The sequence below is a fragment of the Hippoglossus stenolepis genome, chromosome 21 (genome assembly GCF_022539355.2).
Source record: "Hippoglossus stenolepis isolate QCI-W04-F060 chromosome 21, HSTE1.2, whole genome shotgun sequence".
NCBI lineage: Eukaryota > Metazoa > Chordata > Actinopteri > Pleuronectiformes > Pleuronectidae > Hippoglossus > Hippoglossus stenolepis.
In genome coordinates this window covers 10,559,175-10,576,995 of record NC_061503.1, presented here as the reverse complement: position 1 = coordinate 10,576,995, position 17,821 = coordinate 10,559,175, and the positions used below count along the sequence as shown (strand labels likewise).

The 17,821-nt window shown below is 42.3% G+C and overlaps 1 protein-coding gene and 1 long non-coding RNA gene across 14 annotated transcripts; both read left to right on the top strand.

The window, feature by feature from the left end:
* Nucleotides 1-307: 307 nt before the first annotated feature.
* LOC118100400 lies at nucleotides 308-2,330 on the top strand. The gene is made up of 3 exons (XR_004694434.2): nucleotides 308-481; nucleotides 1,305-1,417; nucleotides 2,091-2,330. It is a non-coding gene; the product is annotated as an uncharacterized LOC118100400 (long non-coding RNA).
* A 2,279-nt stretch (nucleotides 2,331-4,609) lies between these two features.
* brsk1a (BR serine/threonine kinase 1a) lies at nucleotides 4,610-17,687 on the top strand. 13 transcript variants are annotated; one of them, XM_035146279.2, is made up of 19 exons: nucleotides 4,610-5,938; nucleotides 6,044-6,138; nucleotides 6,693-6,778; nucleotides 7,138-7,278; nucleotides 7,637-7,753; nucleotides 8,154-8,187; nucleotides 8,622-8,690; nucleotides 8,827-8,973; nucleotides 9,476-9,507; nucleotides 9,655-9,819; nucleotides 10,241-10,449; nucleotides 11,166-11,319; nucleotides 11,435-11,495; nucleotides 12,498-13,122; nucleotides 13,354-13,417; nucleotides 13,554-13,677; nucleotides 13,943-14,196; nucleotides 14,441-14,530; nucleotides 15,055-15,189. In XM_035146279.2, exons 1-18 carry the CDS (start codon nucleotides 5,854-5,856, stop codon nucleotides 14,502-14,504), a joined length of 2,526 nt encoding a protein of 841 aa, XP_035002170.1. In that variant the 5' UTR covers nucleotides 4,610-5,853; the 3' UTR covers nucleotides 14,505-14,530; nucleotides 15,055-15,189. The 13 variants fall into 13 exon arrangements, with proteins under 13 accessions (XP_035002170.1, XP_035002164.1, XP_035002167.1 ...); XM_035146273.2 differs by having other exon boundaries at nucleotides 4,615-5,938; nucleotides 11,169-11,319; nucleotides 13,986-14,196; nucleotides 15,055-17,687; XM_035146276.2 differs by having other exon boundaries at nucleotides 4,616-5,938; nucleotides 10,241-10,338; nucleotides 11,169-11,319; nucleotides 13,986-14,196; nucleotides 15,055-17,687.
* The last annotated feature ends 134 nt before the right edge of the window (nucleotides 17,688-17,821 follow it).

The window sequence follows — 17,821 nt, the reverse complement described above, 5'->3', positions numbered from 1 at the left end:
ATGAGGCCTTTGTGATGCATAATGATTGACTCAAAAGGGTCCTCTATCTGCATATTCATTAAAAGGACAATAAAACAAAAGGAAGGAATTTAAGAATACTCAGTTTGATGAACATAAATAGGACAGGATATTAGAATAAAGAGGAAAAGATGGAAGAACTCTCTTAAAACTTATTGCATTTAAAAGTAAATGTGCCTTCCTGAGTAATCTCTTGCATATAATCATTTCCTTTCTCAGCTTCCTTGACCTCTTCCTCTCTGGAGCCTCTCATATATGACACCATCCCTGTCGTGCTTCCGCCCTCCCTCCCTGGCCTGTCTTTATCTCCCCATCTCTGCAGCCGGTCAGTGACCATTCTTGACTGCAGCTCTCGCAGCAACACACCTCCACAGAACCCCAGCTCTCCTCTGTCAGACATGCCAGACTGCAACGAGGCCGCGCCAGCATCATGCCAGGTTATCAAGGAAGACGTGGACAAATGGTGAGTTCTGATGGGACTTATGTGCAACTGCTGATGCTGAAAGGGCTATTTGTAAAATTACACTCATAATTATAAAAGAAATGATAAATCTCATTACTAGCCATTGTGAAGGTCTTAAGTGAGTGTAAGTGCTTGTACAGAGTGTCTGTGTAGAAGTTTGCGCCCTCGAGGACTATTCATTAACTGTGTTTGGGTTCCAGTTGAGTAATCGTCACTTTCCATTACATCCCTTTGGCCGCTCTCACTCATCACTTACTGAGCTCTATGTTTTCATATTAACTCCTTATCTGGGCTCATCTTGTTAGAGCGCCTGTGGAGGAGATCATTACCTCTTAATTAATGTAGAATACATTTTCCCACAACTTTAAGTAAATCCACTCTGGGATGAAGTGTTAAGACAGGGCCCCTCTGTGTTGAGGAGCATAAATAGACCTGAGGTTTAAAAATAGTATTTTACATGTGTGACCTATTGCAGAGGAATGGCACATTCCCGGCTGTTGGTTCGTGTTACGTGCACACAGGAAGTGACAGATATTTGGTGTGTGTGTCCACGTGCGGCGGCGATTAGAGCTGGTGAAGCCGCTGCACAGATTACTAACTCGTGTTCTTCACAGAATGCAGATAAAAGCTGCTGTGGAGATTTGAGTTGGAATACACTGCGATCAGGCTACACTGTAATAATCCCTCTGGTGCACATGCAGACTAAATTTAGAGTTGTAATTTATGTAGAAAAGGTGATATAACGTCTAATGTCTGCATGTATTTTACCAAAGAGGATAAGAGTGTTTTTCTTTTTTTTTCAAATCTTGTTTTTTTGTTTCAGTGTCAGAGAGAGGAGAGTGGAAGACTGTAAAGATCTGATTGATGCCTTCCAGGCCTGTATAAAGACCCTGTCGGAGGGGTCATAATGCATGAGGAAATGCATATTGATGAAAAGTAAGTTCACAAAAATGACAACTCACTATTATTTTATTTTTCCTCAGTAAAAAGCAGCTATGAAGCATACGTTCTGTGTTGTTACACAGATAATCTTGCAAAGCAGAATATCAACAATCCCTCAAAGCCACAAAACAGTAAGCTGTGGTACTAATCTGACAATCACTGACACACAAATAAACAAACACAAAGACACAATGTCAAAACTCATTCAATTTGGTTCAAAATCATACTGTTGGTACATGACTTGTTTTTGAAGTCATAGCTGTGTCACTGCTTCGGTATAGTTGTATTTAAAATATTATTTTAATTCCCTTTTTTGACCATTTGACACATCACTTTACAAATTTCACTTGCAGCATTTCAATTGTAGTTTTACCAAAAATGTATTAAAAAAGGAAATGTGGTCATAATATCAAACAAACTGATTTTATTGAGTATTGAAGTATTGAGCTTTTGTATTTTCCTTAATATGTCAAACTCCAAGTATTGTCTATTCCATATTGTATTTTACATTCTAGAGTATAACATAAATAAACCATTAACACCACTGTGTGTTCTATTGTATCATATTGTATTTGCAGGATTTTAATCACATAATTCCATCACATGTTCTGCCTAAGTCAGTGCCGTCTCATACCTTTTTCCATTTTTGATTTTTTTCCAATCACAGCTTCAGAGTCGTTCACTCTCTCAGCACTTCCTTGTTTATTGTATTGGACCCAACCATGTGAAAAACTGAGGAGGGGGTCGATGATGATACTGGAATTCAAATATATGCTCCTGTGAATGTGAATGTTCCTTTCATAAATGTTATAATTCCGTTATGGACAATGCCCTGACATTGACAATTGATGCACTGTAATTCTTAATGCACAAACACACACAATATAATAAATGTTATAACACACAGCATATGTTTTTGTTTTGTTTTGAATTGTTCAGCAGTTTCTTTCTATTTATTAGAAGTGCTACTTGTTGGAAACCCTCCATCCGCTGAACATAGGCTTCTTCTGGAGTAGTTGCTCTTAATGGAATTAAGAAGATTTTGTTAATCTCTGCTTAATCCTCACATTAGTACCTGCCCCGAGCAGTCTAATGTCAATATCCCAGTCTGAGCTCTGGCAATGAATGTGGGAATGCACAGAGATTAGACTGCAGCAAAGACCTGGAAAATAAGTTTTATTTTCTGGAGCCTCCTGTTAGTAGTCAGTATATATCAGTATAGATGGGAGGGGCAGGTATTAACACATCTTGTGTATTTCTGGAGTCCAGACTGATGGAGGGAGAGATTCAGGACCAGGATGTGAAGACAGAGTTTAAGAACATTTGGGAAAGAAAAATCCTTTGTCTGTCCTCAAAACCTATTTTCGTTTTTCCCTGCAGGACTCCCATGTTCCCTTCAATCTTAGGTTTAAAATACTACCTGTGGTAAAAATGTACCTGCAAATGTTTTCTTTTTCATTTTCTCCTGCAGGGTGTGTCGTTCACGCCACTGATGAAGGCCATATTGCACTGAAAAATGTAGTTCTCGAAAAAGACCATCGGAATCAAACCAGAGAATTTCTGTTCTATTTCTGCTCCACGGCTGGAGACAAATCCTTCTGGCTGCGTGCAAATCAAGCAGCCAGGCGCAGATGACGATGGGCTTTGGGGAATTATCCACCCACACAACATTTCAAATTGAGATTTTAGAGATTTTTCAAGGCACTTTACAGATGATTCATTCAAATGTCCTACTTACTCTTTTTTTTTTTTAATATAACTGTCATCCCGGTGTTATTCATTTGAAATAGCACCCAACACTTTGCAGTCTCTCCTTGCAGATCAGGAGGTGTGCTGGGTCTTTAAGGGGCTCTACTCTATAGTGGGTTTAAATGTCTGCATGACCTATAATGATGATAAGGGTTTTTATGGGCTATACCATAGGCAGCTAAATGGAATTCAGCCCCAATTGATTCCATTATTTACAACTGTGTTTTTCTTATTATGACATGACCTCTGTCGTTATTGGCAGATATGAAATGATCACACAAAAATGGGTCTCTGGGCGCCTGTGGCCCAGGAGGTAGAGCTGGACGTCCACTAATCAGAGGGTCTGTGGTTCAATCTACGATTTCTCTTTTGCCGACATGTGATGGAACAGTTGCATGAATCGGGGGATGTGACTTAAAGCTCAATATAAAAACTGTCTGAATATAGATCCATTAGAAGTTGAAAGTAACTGAGCACATTTACTCAAGTACTGCCCTAAAATACAATTTTTGAGATACCTGTACTTTACTTGATCATTTTCATTTTGTGCATACTACTCCACTCTATTTCCAAGAGGCCTATACATGTATAGATATATAGATATATTTATAAATGTCTTTAAAGTTACTTCACATAAAATACAAAAGATATGGAAATCTCATCATACATTATGCATTTTTGAAGATGAAACTGCTCCAAAAATGAGACCGATGCATCAAAAAATGATTTCTGCACAGTCATAATAATGATAATCCATTAAAAGATTATAGGGAGGAATTTGCTGTTCAATGGTTCCTTTAATTTTTGATTTGGTATCGTTCCAACTTTACATGCAATACAGACGGAGGAAGATGTAAAGTAGTACTTGGTTAAAACAACAATGCATAAAAATCCCTATAGGGCTATACTTTTCATTATGCACAATTGTTCCTGTCAGAGCTTTACCTCATATTATTTCATTATTATAAATACATATAGCGATGTTTTAACATTATCCTACACCAGGTTGAGGTATAAATTACATGACTGAGTAGTTTAATCTGTGACTTTGTCTCATATTGTGTGAACATATTATTAGAGAAGATAGATAGATAGATAGATAGATAGATAGATAGATAGATAGATAGATAGATAGATAGATAGATAGATAGATAGATAGATAGATAGATAGATAGATAGATACTTTATTGATCCCGAGGGGAAATTTTAGATTTCAATTCTCTGTGGTGCAACTTTGAATTCATGCCACAGTTCAAATTTTCTTCCTGATGTCAAATCCAAGTGAAAAACAAGATAAAACCTCCGGGACTCTGGTGATCGTGAGAGGCCGAGGAGAGGCCCGAGCACCCCCAGCATCACCACGCCCCAACGAGGCGGCGGCCCATCCGCTTGCCCCTTGGGCCATGTTTCATAAGAATGGCGAGGGAGGTGTCCGCAGAGGCCCCCGGGGGCCCACAGCCGAGGTGCTGAATGCGGAGATAAGCGTATTTAAGAGGAAGATGACCGGGAGGAGGAGGAGGAGAGAGGATGGAGAGGGAGTGGGACCCGGATGCTGATGCGAGCGAGACGAAGGGAGGAAGGAAGGAAGAGGAGAGAGAAAATATCGATTTACGGCAAGGAAAGGCGAAGCGGGTCTGAAACGGGAGGGGGGCCTATCTTACCCTGCGTGAACCGTAATCAGAAGTGAGGAGGGGGGACACGGGCCTCCATTACGGCCCCGATCTGCGGATCCGTGTTTGTTTTTTTTGCACCTGTGTATCCGCCGGTGAGAGGAGGAGGAGGGAGGAGGAGGGAGGAGGACACGCCAGAGGAGAAGATGCTGTGATCTTCGCAGGGATGTAGCGACGAGGAGGGAGGAGAGCGAGAGAGAGAGAGAGAGAGAGAGAGAGAGAGAGGACACCACGCTAAGAAGATGGTTGTTTTGCGGGGGGTGCGCGGTTCACCACGGATTATTGCGGGAGCGCGGCGGCCGGCCGACGAATCCAACCGTTTGGCGACGCCCGGAAACTTCGGGAGGCGTCGGCTCTTCTGACCGGCGGCCGTCCGTCCGTCGGCGGCTAACTCCGAGCTAGCTCCGCCGCTGTGTGGGAGAGCGGCGGCCACGGCTAAAACACATAGCATGTTGTTGTTGCACCTGTGAAATAGGCCTGACGAGATCGAGAGAGAGAGGATATCGAATCCACGCAATTCCCCGTGTTTATCATCCACTCTGCGTGTTTTTTTTGACGTTTCGTTGCTCGACTCAACCACCAAATGACATTAATTACACGGGGGGGGGAAACCCGCTTGTTTCGATGTTATATCGTCTTTATATATAGTTAGCGAGCTATACAGGTAAGCTAATGTACAGAGGTCCAACTCATCGGTTGTCATGTTTATCTTTAGGCCAGCGGTTGGTATTTGACGCGTCAGAACAGCCTCGCAACTCAGCCTCACCTCTGCTTCGGCGAGCTAGAGGCTAAAGATAAGTAGCTTGTTTATTAGCTGGAGGATGCTCATTTCTCACCCACACGTTGCAAATCAGCACCGGTCCCTCCTGGGCGTCCCCGCCGCGACCAGAGGGCTCTTTTTCTAAGTTGAGCACCATCTTGCATCCCGCGACAACTTCTGTGCAAGCTGTGCAGCGCATATCGAGAGTGAACCCGCAACAATCGCTGTCATTAGCCTCCAGTGAGAGCAGTATGAGTAAGGAACTGTCTCTCGGTCAGTCAGCTCAATATGTTGGGCCCTACAGACTGGAGAAAACGCTGGGGAAGGGACAGACAGGTGAGCACGACCGTTTCTGGATTTCAAAGACACCAATTTTTGGACGTGATCCCTCTGGCCCGTCTCCAGATTTCATCATCAAACATTTCTTATTGTGCGTTTCAGGACTGGTCAAGCTCGGGGTCCACTGTATTACGGGTCAAAAGGTCGCGATCAAAATAGTCAACAGAGAGAAGCTGTCGGAGTCGGTCTTGATGAAGGTACAGTATGACCCCCGGTCCAGGTTGTACACCCCCCCACACTGAAAACTAGGATGCCACTTGGTAGAAGCCCATACCTCCGCCGAGGCCCAGCAGTCCCCTTAAATTCAATCATGCCCCCTGCCAAATTGCACACACTTACAGATATCAGTCGCCTAAATGTTCCCTGGGAAATAGGATAGAATGTCGAAAGGCGTCTCAATGCTAAAGAAAGTGATACAATATCCCTGGATCCAATCCAACATGCCCTGATCCGAGCTCCGTGGTAATCTGTCAAGTCGGGTTTTTTTTGCGCAATCTTATTTACGGACGGGGTTGGAAACCTTGGCGGAGGTAAATAACCTGCTGATTTTTAGTGCACAGCAAAGATGTGTCATGCTGTACGTAAACTGCTGCTTCTTTTCCTATTTCCTATATTTAACCTGTGTGTAAATTCGCCCTCACTTCTGTCGCTTCAACACCAACACTGAGCGTCCTGTGTGCTTTGCTTCAGTATCTTCATCTCTTGTCTCTCTCTCTCTTTTTCTTCCAATCTGTCTCTTCCCTCTAACCAGGTTGAAAGGGAGATTGCCATTCTGAAACTGATTGAGCATCCGCATGTGTTGAAGCTGCATGATGTTTACGAGAATAACAAATACCTGTGAGTTCTGTCTGCTTTTCTACCGAGCCTCGGAATCGGGGTCACTGCAGTCTGCATGCCTTTCCTTTCTTGCTGAATACTGAACTTTGGTGTGGGATTGGTTTGAATATTACTTTAACAACTATATAAATCTGCATCACCATAATTTTTCTCAAGAGGTTTTTGATCTATCTTGAAGGGGAAAAAAACATTTGTCACTGTTATGAAACAGCTGCTGGAGTAGAAACTGGCTGATAATGAGTACATTTTAAAAAAAGATAAATTTTAAAACTGAATATCACGATTCATGAATTGACAGTATGTAACATTTTAAGAGGTTTGAGTTATTGTTTTTCTGAACGTATTCACTTTGTCATCAGGTACCTGGTGCTGGAGCATGTGTCCGGAGGAGAGCTGTTCGACTACCTGGTGAAGAAAGGCCGGCTGACTCCGAAAGAGGCCAGGAAGTTCTTCAGGCAGATCATCTCTGCTTTGGATTTCTGCCACAGTCACTCCATCTGGTTGGTTTTTGTCACAAAGCAGCTGTTCTAAAATTGGAATCCGGGGTCATGAGTAGGGTGATAGTTTCGGTTCCTCTGCCAATTTACCAAGCTTCAAAGAATCCTGTCAAAATAAGTCAAAGGTTCCTGCTGCTTTCTTGCATCTTAAATAGACCATTCCCTTTTAATATAGAATTGATGTTTTCAGATACTACTCTTAATGTCCTTTTTCGATAATTTGACTTTTTGTGATAGTGTATTAAGAAATCAAAGAATGGAAAAATGTGATTCTGTAGCATGAACCAAAATTAAAGCCTTTTTCAAACCCACATAGTCATACTTCAGCTGTGACGCATATTTTCTGTGTGTGTGTGTACAGTCACAGAGACCTGAAGCCTGAGAACTTGCTCCTGGATGAAAAGAACAACATCCGAATCGCTGACTTTGGCATGGCCTCCCTCCAGGTGGGAGACAGTCTGTTGGAGACCAGCTGTGGGTGAGTACCAACTCTTTGTGTGTGTATTCCTAAATAATGTGTACACACTTAAAATGCCTGCCTATATTCTTATCAAATTAAACTACTGCAGAAATCATTCACTATAATCATTCTATTAAAATCCATAATTGAATTACACATTTAAAAAAATGTATATTGGCAATTTATATTCCAGGATTTTACCCCAACAATAGAGACACATCTCCTTTGAGTCCCTTTTCGACTTTGCTCTGTAGATCATTTGAATTATTTTACATAATATTTAATCATTAAATTTCATAGCATGGTAATTTAGAAACACACGCACACACACACATTGCTTTTTATATTTATACTGCTTCAGAGTTGTAAGTGTAGTAATATCGCATCAGCTTCTAACACATTTCTTTTGTCATTTCAGATCACCACATTATGCGTGCCCTGAAGTTATACGGGTAAGATTTGCACAGGGTCCTACTCAAATGTTGTCTCGCAATAAAAAAATTATCAAATGTTATTCATAAATTATTCATTTAGAGACAAACACAAAGTGACAAAGCTGCACAAGTATCGCAAATTGTTTTGAAATCAGGAAGATTAATTCAAAAAGTCTTAATAGAAACATTGAATCTGGCACGTGTGTCACTAAGAAGGCTTATTTTTAATTAGGGGGTATCAGCATACAAAGTTATTAACCAGTTCTATCAATGAATAGATGGTTTCAGTGTTTTGGACTGGATTAAAATGGATTACCGTGTTTTCTTTTGATAGTCTTTTATAAGCCCTAAATTAGATTAAACTATCTCATTGAATTGAAATGATAAATGTTCAATCTGTGTTTTCACATTGTCAATGGGTCATGAGTTTAAGGGGTTTCTGTGTTCGGCAGGGGGAGAAATATGATGGGCGGAGAGCCGATGTGTGGAGCTGTGGGGTCATCCTGTTTGCTCTACTGGTGGTACGTCTTCTACTCCTCTCTTCACAACGCAGTTTGGGCCATTTGTAAAATACGCCCTGGTGTGTTTGCGGTTTTCAACCCACTTCCCTCCATCAGCTTCTTTTCAAATCTTCCCCTCTCTCCCTTTCTCCTGAAGGGCGCCCTGCCTTTTGATCATGACAACTTACGTCAGCTCCTAGAGAAGGTGAAGAGTGGGGTGTTCCACATGCCCCACTTCATCCCCCCGGACTGCCAGTCTCTGCTCAAGGGTATGATCGAGGTCAACCCTGAAAAAAGGCTCACGGTACGAGACTGAGCTCATATGCAGAAAGCACCTTAACCTTAATACGAGTCTCATATAAAGATTGTAAATGTAGAGTCTTAAATCAGATTGGCACCTATTATATTGTCCTAACTGGGATAACTTGTACTTCCCTTCTTTTAAACACTGCAACTGAAGAGAGCAACTTCATTGGACTGCTGTCATTATTATTAATACTTTGTAGCATTTTAATAATCTTATTTGACAAAGTTGCATTTACATCAGGTCATTTAATCATCAGTGTGTTTTTTTGTTGCATTTTATATATTTTTAATTTTTTTTTTTTAATAAAGAGTTGTTTTTACTCCATCAAATATATTGATACATGATTTTACATTCTTGAAAATAACAAAGTAGTGATTTTTAAATATACAATATCCGGAACGGATGAGCTGGAGAAAACTGTTTACACAACATCAGGCTTTCTGTGATCATCTGGCTTGGTAGAAACTAACGGCCCCATCTGCCATGTCACCCCTTACAGCTCGAGGCCATCCAGAAACACGCCTGGTATCAGTGAGTATACGTTCATCTTTACTCATGTTGCAGTTTAAAGAGACACTCATTTAAAGGGATGTTGCATCATATCTAAGCACACACATTACATCTGTGTCATTCATTGTGTTTCATCACGTGTAACTTGTGTGTGTGTGTGGCTCCCAGGGGTGGTCGAAACGAGCCGTGTCCTGAGCAGCCTCCTCCCAGGCGAGTGTGTGTGAGGCGAATCTTGTCCCTGACTGAGCTGGACCCAGATGTGTTGGACAGCATGCACTCGCTGGGCTGTTTCCGAGACAGAGTCAAGCTCACACGTGACTTGCAATGTGAAGAGTAAGAGATTTTTTTTTTTTCAATTCCAACCATGACTGGGCTTCAGAGGGACTAGAATAATCTAAACACTTATGCAACATAAACCAGCAACCCCCCTAGATTTTGTTGAGATTATGATATTGTTTAATATGAAACTAGCATTATATGAAATGTATATATAACATACAATCACCACTGAGATGGTGGATAGACTGAAGTTGTGTCCAAATTTAGGGACTAGATTCTAAGGGCCTCTGGCAATATTCTGCACAGAAAATATGATCTATCCTCACAAATATCCAGCTAATTTTATTGTCATGTGCTTTTTCTCAGCTTTAACGTTAAAAGAAAGTCAGGTTTATCACAGGGACGTAATATTGAGGGCTTTAGAATATACATTGATTTGTTACATGTCTTTCTTTGTTTTGTCTCTTCCCTTTAGAGAAAATCAGGAGAAGATGATCTATTACCTACTGCTGGACAGGAAAGAGCGTTACCCCAGCTATGAGGACGAGGACTTGCCTCCGCGCAATGACGTAGGTCAGTCTTTAGGGGGCAGGAGGGATCCACTGGAGGCAGGGAGCTGCTTTTCTCAGCCTCACGTCTCAGAGAAGCAAGTGCACCACACTGGGAGGCTGGTGCAATACTCCGGTACTCAATACCTCTACCAGTACATTTTCAATCATTTGACAATTCAAATGTTGTGTTTATTTATAAATATTTTGCACTGGTAGCCATTAGCTAGAGATTCAGTAACCAGTCTCTTGTTGGCTTTATATGCTAAAGGCCTCTTTAGTCTTGACTGTGGAAGTAAAGTTAAATGGAACTATGTTTAAAATTAGTAACAATAAGTCTGTTGTCTTTTGCATCGTTCAAACCATGGGATAGAACAGGGTTAATCGAACCATTCTACCAGCGCAGAAGAAGATAAGTTTATCACAGTCACAGATGGCACAGAGAGTGAAAAGCCTGTGGAAAAATCACTTTCAACATGATCAGACTTTTCACAACTGCAAGAGAGAAAATAAATGCACAGTGGCCGAAAGTGTCAACAGCGAGCAGGATGGTGAAGATGTAGCAACAGCTCTTACTACCAGGGAGGAATAGGGCTCATTAGAAATGTGTTTCTTATTTTTTTAATACCTCTGCAGTGGTAAAGAAAGACTGTTAAATGGTCTGTATATATATATATATAGTGCTTTTCTAGTTCTTATGACCACTCAATGCACTTAACAGTACAGTTTTACATTCAGTATCTTGCCCAAGGACACTTAGGCATGCAGATTAGGGAAGAACGCTCTGACTAATTGCTAACATTGATTTATTTTTGATGAATTTTGTTACAATTTTATGGTGGTGCTCTTCAGCAGACCCTCCTCGAAAGCGGGTTGACTCTCCCATGCTGACGCGCCACGGCCGCTGTCGCCCCGAGAGGAAAAGTCTTGAAGTGCTGAGTGTTACAGAACAGGGGTCTCCCACCCCGCCTCGCAGGGCCCTGGATACAGCTGCACACAGTCAGAGGTGCAGTATATAGTGCTTACACATCCACAGTAAACACAACCCACTAGAATCCATTCAGTCTCAGTTGAGATAATAACTGGTGTGAAGATCCTTTGACCTCCGGTCTCTTTGTCAGGTCTCGCTCGGTGAGCGGAGCCTCCACTGGTCTCTCCTCCAGCCCCCTCAGCAGTCCCCGGGTAAGGGCCTGTTGGCCGACTTTTACTGAACCGTACACACTGCTTCACTATCATCAACACGATACAAGCATGCATGATAAAATATTGAATTTCCAAGATTAATTTGTGTTGTTTAACTTTCTCCTGTGACATAGTAGCTCTACAGTTAAAGATGAAATCCTCAACTTGTTTGCTGCAGAGCCAACATGGTTAACATTTCAAGAATTGCTAATAATTCAGTTGTATCAGTTTAAGATAAATACATTTTGACCAATATCCTTAATGGAGATAATACGAAAATACTTTAAACATACAATTTTAAAAACATTGTTGATTGATTTTTAAATATATAAGCCATTGTGTGACTTATGACATGTACTTTTGAATGCTTCACAAACTATATTGTAAACGCTCAATATCCGTGTACTGTGATGATTAATGCAGCCGTCATCAGCCTCTTCTGCTTTAAAAAAAATTCTGGCCACACTCCAAACCCCCCCTGAGACGTCCATTTTCCAAGCTCCCCCGTCATTTTTACACCTTATCACGACACCAGTGCGTCAGATTAAATCTCTCAACCAGCAGGAGGTTTGCGTGGCATTTTTCTTCTGTCTTCATGTCACTTCTGTTTCTCACCATGCATGAACGGGCACCTTCAGAAAAAGAACTTGGAGATTTTTGGTTTATGGGGTTAAATTAAAAAGGTCCATGGATGTTGAAACATCAGCATGTACAGTAACACTTTCACTTCCACTGTTCTCAGTCACCACATTCTTAACCCTGTCACTAAACCCTCACTCACATAAGCTATAGACGTCACTTGTTAAGGACTAAACTAAAGCTTTGATATTCAGGGCTGGTAGAATTACATTTGACACTTTCACTTTTCACAAGCTGCACTCTTTTTGTCATGAAGCATGGTATTCATTTCCATCCTTTCTCCATGTTCCATCCCCTCTCTTTCTTCTTTTCCATCTCTCCCACCTCCCCCCCAATCCCCCACCCCACAAACCCACTCCCCAGTCCTATCAAAGCCCCGTCTTCACTTTCAGCCAATCAGATGTCACCTCCGCCACCGCTACCCTCCTCACAAAGGAGACCAAACAGGGAACCATCACCACACCTCGCTCAGCACGGGCTCACGACAAGCCCAAAGCTCCCCCCAACCCAAAGACCCAGACCCTGCCCAGCAAGGGACCCGCCGACCGACCCCACCTGCAGCCCATCAAATCCCTGCCTCTGCACAACCCATCCTCCCGCTCCCCCTCTCCGCTTCTGTCACCCATCCCCCGTTTCTTCTTCCCCTCGTCCTCTGTCCTTAAGTCAGTGACTAAGAGCTTCTACCCAAACTCTGCCCACTCTGTGCCGCAGGTTACCCCCCAAGGCTCTCCACTGCCCACACCCCTGGGCACCCCTGTCCACCACCCTCACCACCCCTCCTCCACCCCGCCCTCCTCCTCCTCATCCTCGTCCTCTTCGCGGGCGGAGGGTGGGGGAGGTGTGGGCTCGCTCTCGCTGACCCCGCCCTCCAGTCCAGGAGGGGGAAGCGGCATGGCGGCAAGCAGCTCTGCTCACTGGAGGACTCGTCTCAATTCATTCAAGAACAACCTGCTGGGCTCGCCGCGTTTCCATCGCCGCAAGCTGCAAGGTGAGTTTACCACAACAGTAAGTGGACTTATGTGGTTTTACTCCACAGGTATGGGACGTGTAGACTTTAATATGACATCAGTTTCAAAATGTTTAATCTCCGCTAACTTTCTCTAATTTTCTGTTTCAGCATATACTTGTATAACAGTAATGGATTATATCTTGATGGTTATTTTTCCTTGAGCACCAAGCGTGAGGACTAAAATTTAGAGCAACTTTAATTTTGATACAGATTTGTCTCCATCAGTTCCTACATCAGAAGACATGTCCAGTCTAACACCAGAATCTAGCCCTGAGTAAGTCACGGTCCTTCAGATACATTACTTGCTAAGATGTTGTTCCTGTTTTCTCAAAATAAAGCTGTGCCCTTCTGCTCATGGACGTTTTCCTTGGGTCAGAGTCTTTGCTCACACTCTCTATTTTTCCTACCAGGCTGGCTAAGAAGTCATGGTTTGGAAACTTCATCGGCTTAGAGAAAGAGGAGCAGATCTTCGTGGTCATCAGAGACAAACCTCTTAGTTCTGTCAAAGCCGACATTGTGCACGCCTTCCTGTCTGTGAGTTTCTGATGTGGCTTGTCTTTCACACCTTGCACTGTCTTGTTTGTAAGAAAGCATGGCTCTCACTCTAACTGTAACATGTTCACACTCGCTCTTTCATTTCTTTCATGATTTCAGTTTTCTTCTCTATTTCAGTCTTGCTCACTGGTGGCACATTATCACTTTGCTTTCACCAATGGCTCACTCTTTCTCTCTTTTCCTCACCCTCGCCCTTTGTCTCCCTATACTCACGTTGGCCCCCGTACCTCTCCCACCTCGTAAGTCTGTCGGTCTCTCTGCTTCTTCTCTGTCTCCCCACCGCGCAGATCCCATCGCTCAGTCACAGCGTCCTTTCCCAGACCAGCTTCAGGGCCGAGTACAAGTCCTCCGGCGGCCCCTCCGTCTTCCAGAAGCCCGTCAAGTTCCAGGTGGACATTGCCTTCTCAGAGGGCGAGAGAGAGCGGGACAGGGAGAGGACCGAGAGGGAGGGCAGGAGGGAGACAGGAATCTACAGCGTGACGTTCACCCTCATATCAGGCAAGTGCAGTCAACATTTAACCCTTTCAATTAGGAATTCATTTCATTTTAATAAATGTTCATATTTTGGTTGTAGTTTAGCTTGAACCTATATAGAGCTAAAGTTTGACATTTTGCAAAATACACTATCTGGCAAAGAGTTGTATTTTGGTTTGACAATAATGCATCAGCGAATTCTGATCTAGAATTCTGATAAACAGGAAATAAAAATTGTTAGATTGTGTTTGCCTTGCTTCATCTCCAGGTCCAAGTCGCAGGTTCAGACGAGTGGTGGAAACGATTCAAGCCCAGCTTCTCAGCTCCCATGATCAACCCATGGGGCAAGCCCTATCTGGTAAGACTGCTTACACATGCTTGTGTACACGCCACAGTAAAATAAATGTTCACCTTCACAGGGGCAGTTTGGTTGTGTGTGTTCCTTTTGCATTTTTGCAATTGAATTATCTTTTTCCTCTATAAATATACCACATTGTAATCATTATTCTTTTCTTGTGCTTGAAAGTTGCTTTAGTATTTTCAAAGGAGGGTGGTGTTGTTTTCAGCATTCTCTTTCCAAAACCAGAAGTTACAGCTAAAGTTTAGTTTCAATCAGCTGGTAATTATACAGCTTTCATTTCCATTACCATGTGCTTAATATCGTCTAGTGCTGGCAGGCTACATACAGACGACATGTTTTCTGTTCAAACAATACTTTTAGTAGATTTTGTGTAATACTGCTAACTAACAGACAGATAGACAAACAACAAGGAGCCCAGATGAAAACATAACCTCCTTTGCAGAGGTAAAAAGGCCAGACACTATTTTTCAGGCTCAGTAGCACCTTTACGTTAAGAGTGACTTTCCTGTCCTTCTCTCCTGATCCCTTCCCAGATGAGAAGAACGGCCGGCCCCACGGGACCCCCACCCGCCAAAACTCGAGACGCTCCGAGGGTGGGGGCGACAGGTGTGAGTGGGGAGACCGAACAGACGGAGGAGGCATCGGAGGCAGCGGGGGAGTCCTGCAGCGCAGAGGCTCAGCAAAAGAGAGAACCCGACTGCTGTCCTCCAACGGAACCCAGTCCCAGCCGTAGGATAGAAAGTGAGACCATGCAGCAGGATGCTTGAACTACACCCGAGAGACGACAGTGTAACTCCATCTCAACGTATCCCTGCAAGCCATGAGCTACTCCTCTTCTTCCTTGACTAAGTTAATGAAGGTGCTTGACCATAGCAAGGATTGAGCCTTTTCCCTCCGTCGTGTTTTTTTTTCCAACTCATCATTCTCTTGATCTTTTGGATCATCAGGATTCCTTCCCTTAAACGAGAAAGAAGTGTTAGGGAATCACCCTTTAATGAAAAAAAACAAAACTTTGTGAATGAGCAGTTTGGTATCCATCATAGATACAGCTTCACAGATCAAACTAGGAAATTTTGAAGTGCTAATGTGCATGCCAGTTAGCAAATCAGCCAGTTAAAGGATGCTGACCTGATCAGATAGGCTAGTCTACCATATCATTGTTATACAGTTTCTGACACCAAAAAGAAATAACGGTCTTGTTCTCAAGATTCAAATTAACCAGTGCGCTCATATCACTATCAAGCAACACGCAATTATCAGTCCATACTGAAAGACATATAGATGTAACCTCAGCAGAGGAACCCTAAACGTTAGCAGCCTGCTACCACTTCAGCGACGAGCTGAGTTTAAAGGTCCTGATTTTCTCAGAAGAAACGACACGCTGGGATCCCTGCTGTGTCCTCTCCCGAGGTAAAGAAAACCAACAAAGTAAGCTAAGTAAGTGAATGTGAAAAAAAAGATATTTTTTTATTTAGTTTTATTTATTTATGTTTACATGTTTCTTGGAAGATGTCAGTAGCACAGTGATAGCAGTACAGACAGTAACTAAAAACACTGCAGTGTTAAAGGGGGAAGCTGACATTTTTGTTTTTTGGACAGGAATTAGTTTCAAGTTTAACATTTTCGATTCTTTTGTATTATTATGATTTTTTGCTCAGAGACAATATGAAACAATGCTTCTAAGAGTTTGGCATTGGACTCCTGTTGCTCTGAAGAAAAGTATTTTTTGATTTGAACAGAAATATGAACATTACTATATGAAGAAGAAAAAAAAAAAAACACTATGCGTGAATAGTTCCATGAACCTCATCACAGCTGTTTGTGCCCAGATTGAATGAGAAGAAGAGCATTCCTGACCTGTGGATCAAACAAAGGCCACCATTCTCGTGGAGCTTGTCTCCTATCGCCATAGTATTCACGTACTGACTCTGAACAATATGAAATGAAAAGAGGAAAAAAAAAGGACTCACAAAGGAAATTCATCCTCGGACATTTACATCATAAAAAGCTTTCAGCGTCAATTCCTCGTTGAACGGGACTTCAGAATAGGAAGCGAGCAGAGAGCCTCCTAACCCCACGCTCCTCACGTCAGTGTTCACCAACGAGCCAAGTAGTCCATCGCCACACCCACGCTCACCACCGAGAGTCGCACCATTCGGCAAACAGACGTAGCAACTCGGACGATCACGTGTTCCTCCAGTACTCTATCAGACTAGTCGACGTTCATCACCAGTCTTCCATACAGCACAATATGCAACAAAAGTGCAGAACGTTTTCAGAGAGATACACACTGCTACATTTTAATGCTAACTTCTTTTGTTGTTTTTATATTTGCCGACTTATCTATCCATCTATTTATTGATTTGTATTTATGTATTTATGTGATCATGTGGATGTTTGTGTCATGTGTTTGTTTACAAAGTAGATTTTAAGCCAACAAAACTATATCAAGAGCCAACTCAAGAAACCTGCTCGGTTTCATTTCTCACCATTATTCTTTTTTGGAGAATTTCCCTCCACGACTTCAATAGCAGTGCCGACGGATCGTCTGTTTGTTTATAGCTCACATTTCATCACGCTTATCCCTGGTAACCGGAATGTGTGCGTGAGACGGGTGGATGATGGCTGACTGAGAGCGAAACTTTGTGGCCGCTGAGTAGGCGAGGAGATTTTAACTGACCCAAGAATATTCAATTCATTAATAACATTGCCAAACCCTAACAGGTACATCATTTCTCTTGCTAATTTGCTTCATCTCCTGCCGTTATGCCTCGTTCCCTTGTCTGTCCGCCTCTTTACCCCGTTGTGTAGCCATCATCACAAGAGAAACTGTACCAAGTTGTTTGCCTCACTGTCCGCACACACACTTTATGATTGCTTCACGATCATCGGTTTCATCTATTTCCTCACCACGTCACCTTCACTTTCATTGGCCCAACTCTGGCTAAGATTGTAAACTATTCTCCATCCATAAAGGGTCAGTAGAATAAGGTGTTTAAAAAAAAGAAATGTCTGTATCATAATTTAAATATAAAAAGTGCACTATTATAACTATTGCCTGTGATAAAAAGAACAATTATGATTGAATTGACGGTCAAAATAAAGAGAGATCCACCTTATTGTTATGGTTACAATAATAAACCCTAAATTCATGTGTGTGTGTTTAGTTTCTGGGTTTAAATGGCGTGTGTTCATAAATGTTACTGTCTCTTTTGCCAGAAAATTACACTGTTGAAGTTTCACCATTTGGATGCAGATATGATTTGCATTATTTTACATTAAATAAAA

Bases quoted from the DNA above. Each gene is read 5' to 3' on its own strand.
- brsk1a (XM_035146272.2), top strand. From the start codon at position 5,854: ATGAGTAAGGAACTGTCTCTCGGTCAGTCAGCTCAATATGTTGGGCCC. The intron at 9,508-9,654 runs GTGAGTATACGT...TGTGGCTCCCAG, and splicing joins CAGAAACACGCCTGGTATCA to GGGTGGTCGAAACGAGCCGT. The intron at 13,418-13,553 runs GTAAGTCACGGT...TTTTCCTACCAG, and splicing joins ACACCAGAATCTAGCCCTGA to GCTGGCTAAGAAGTCATGGT.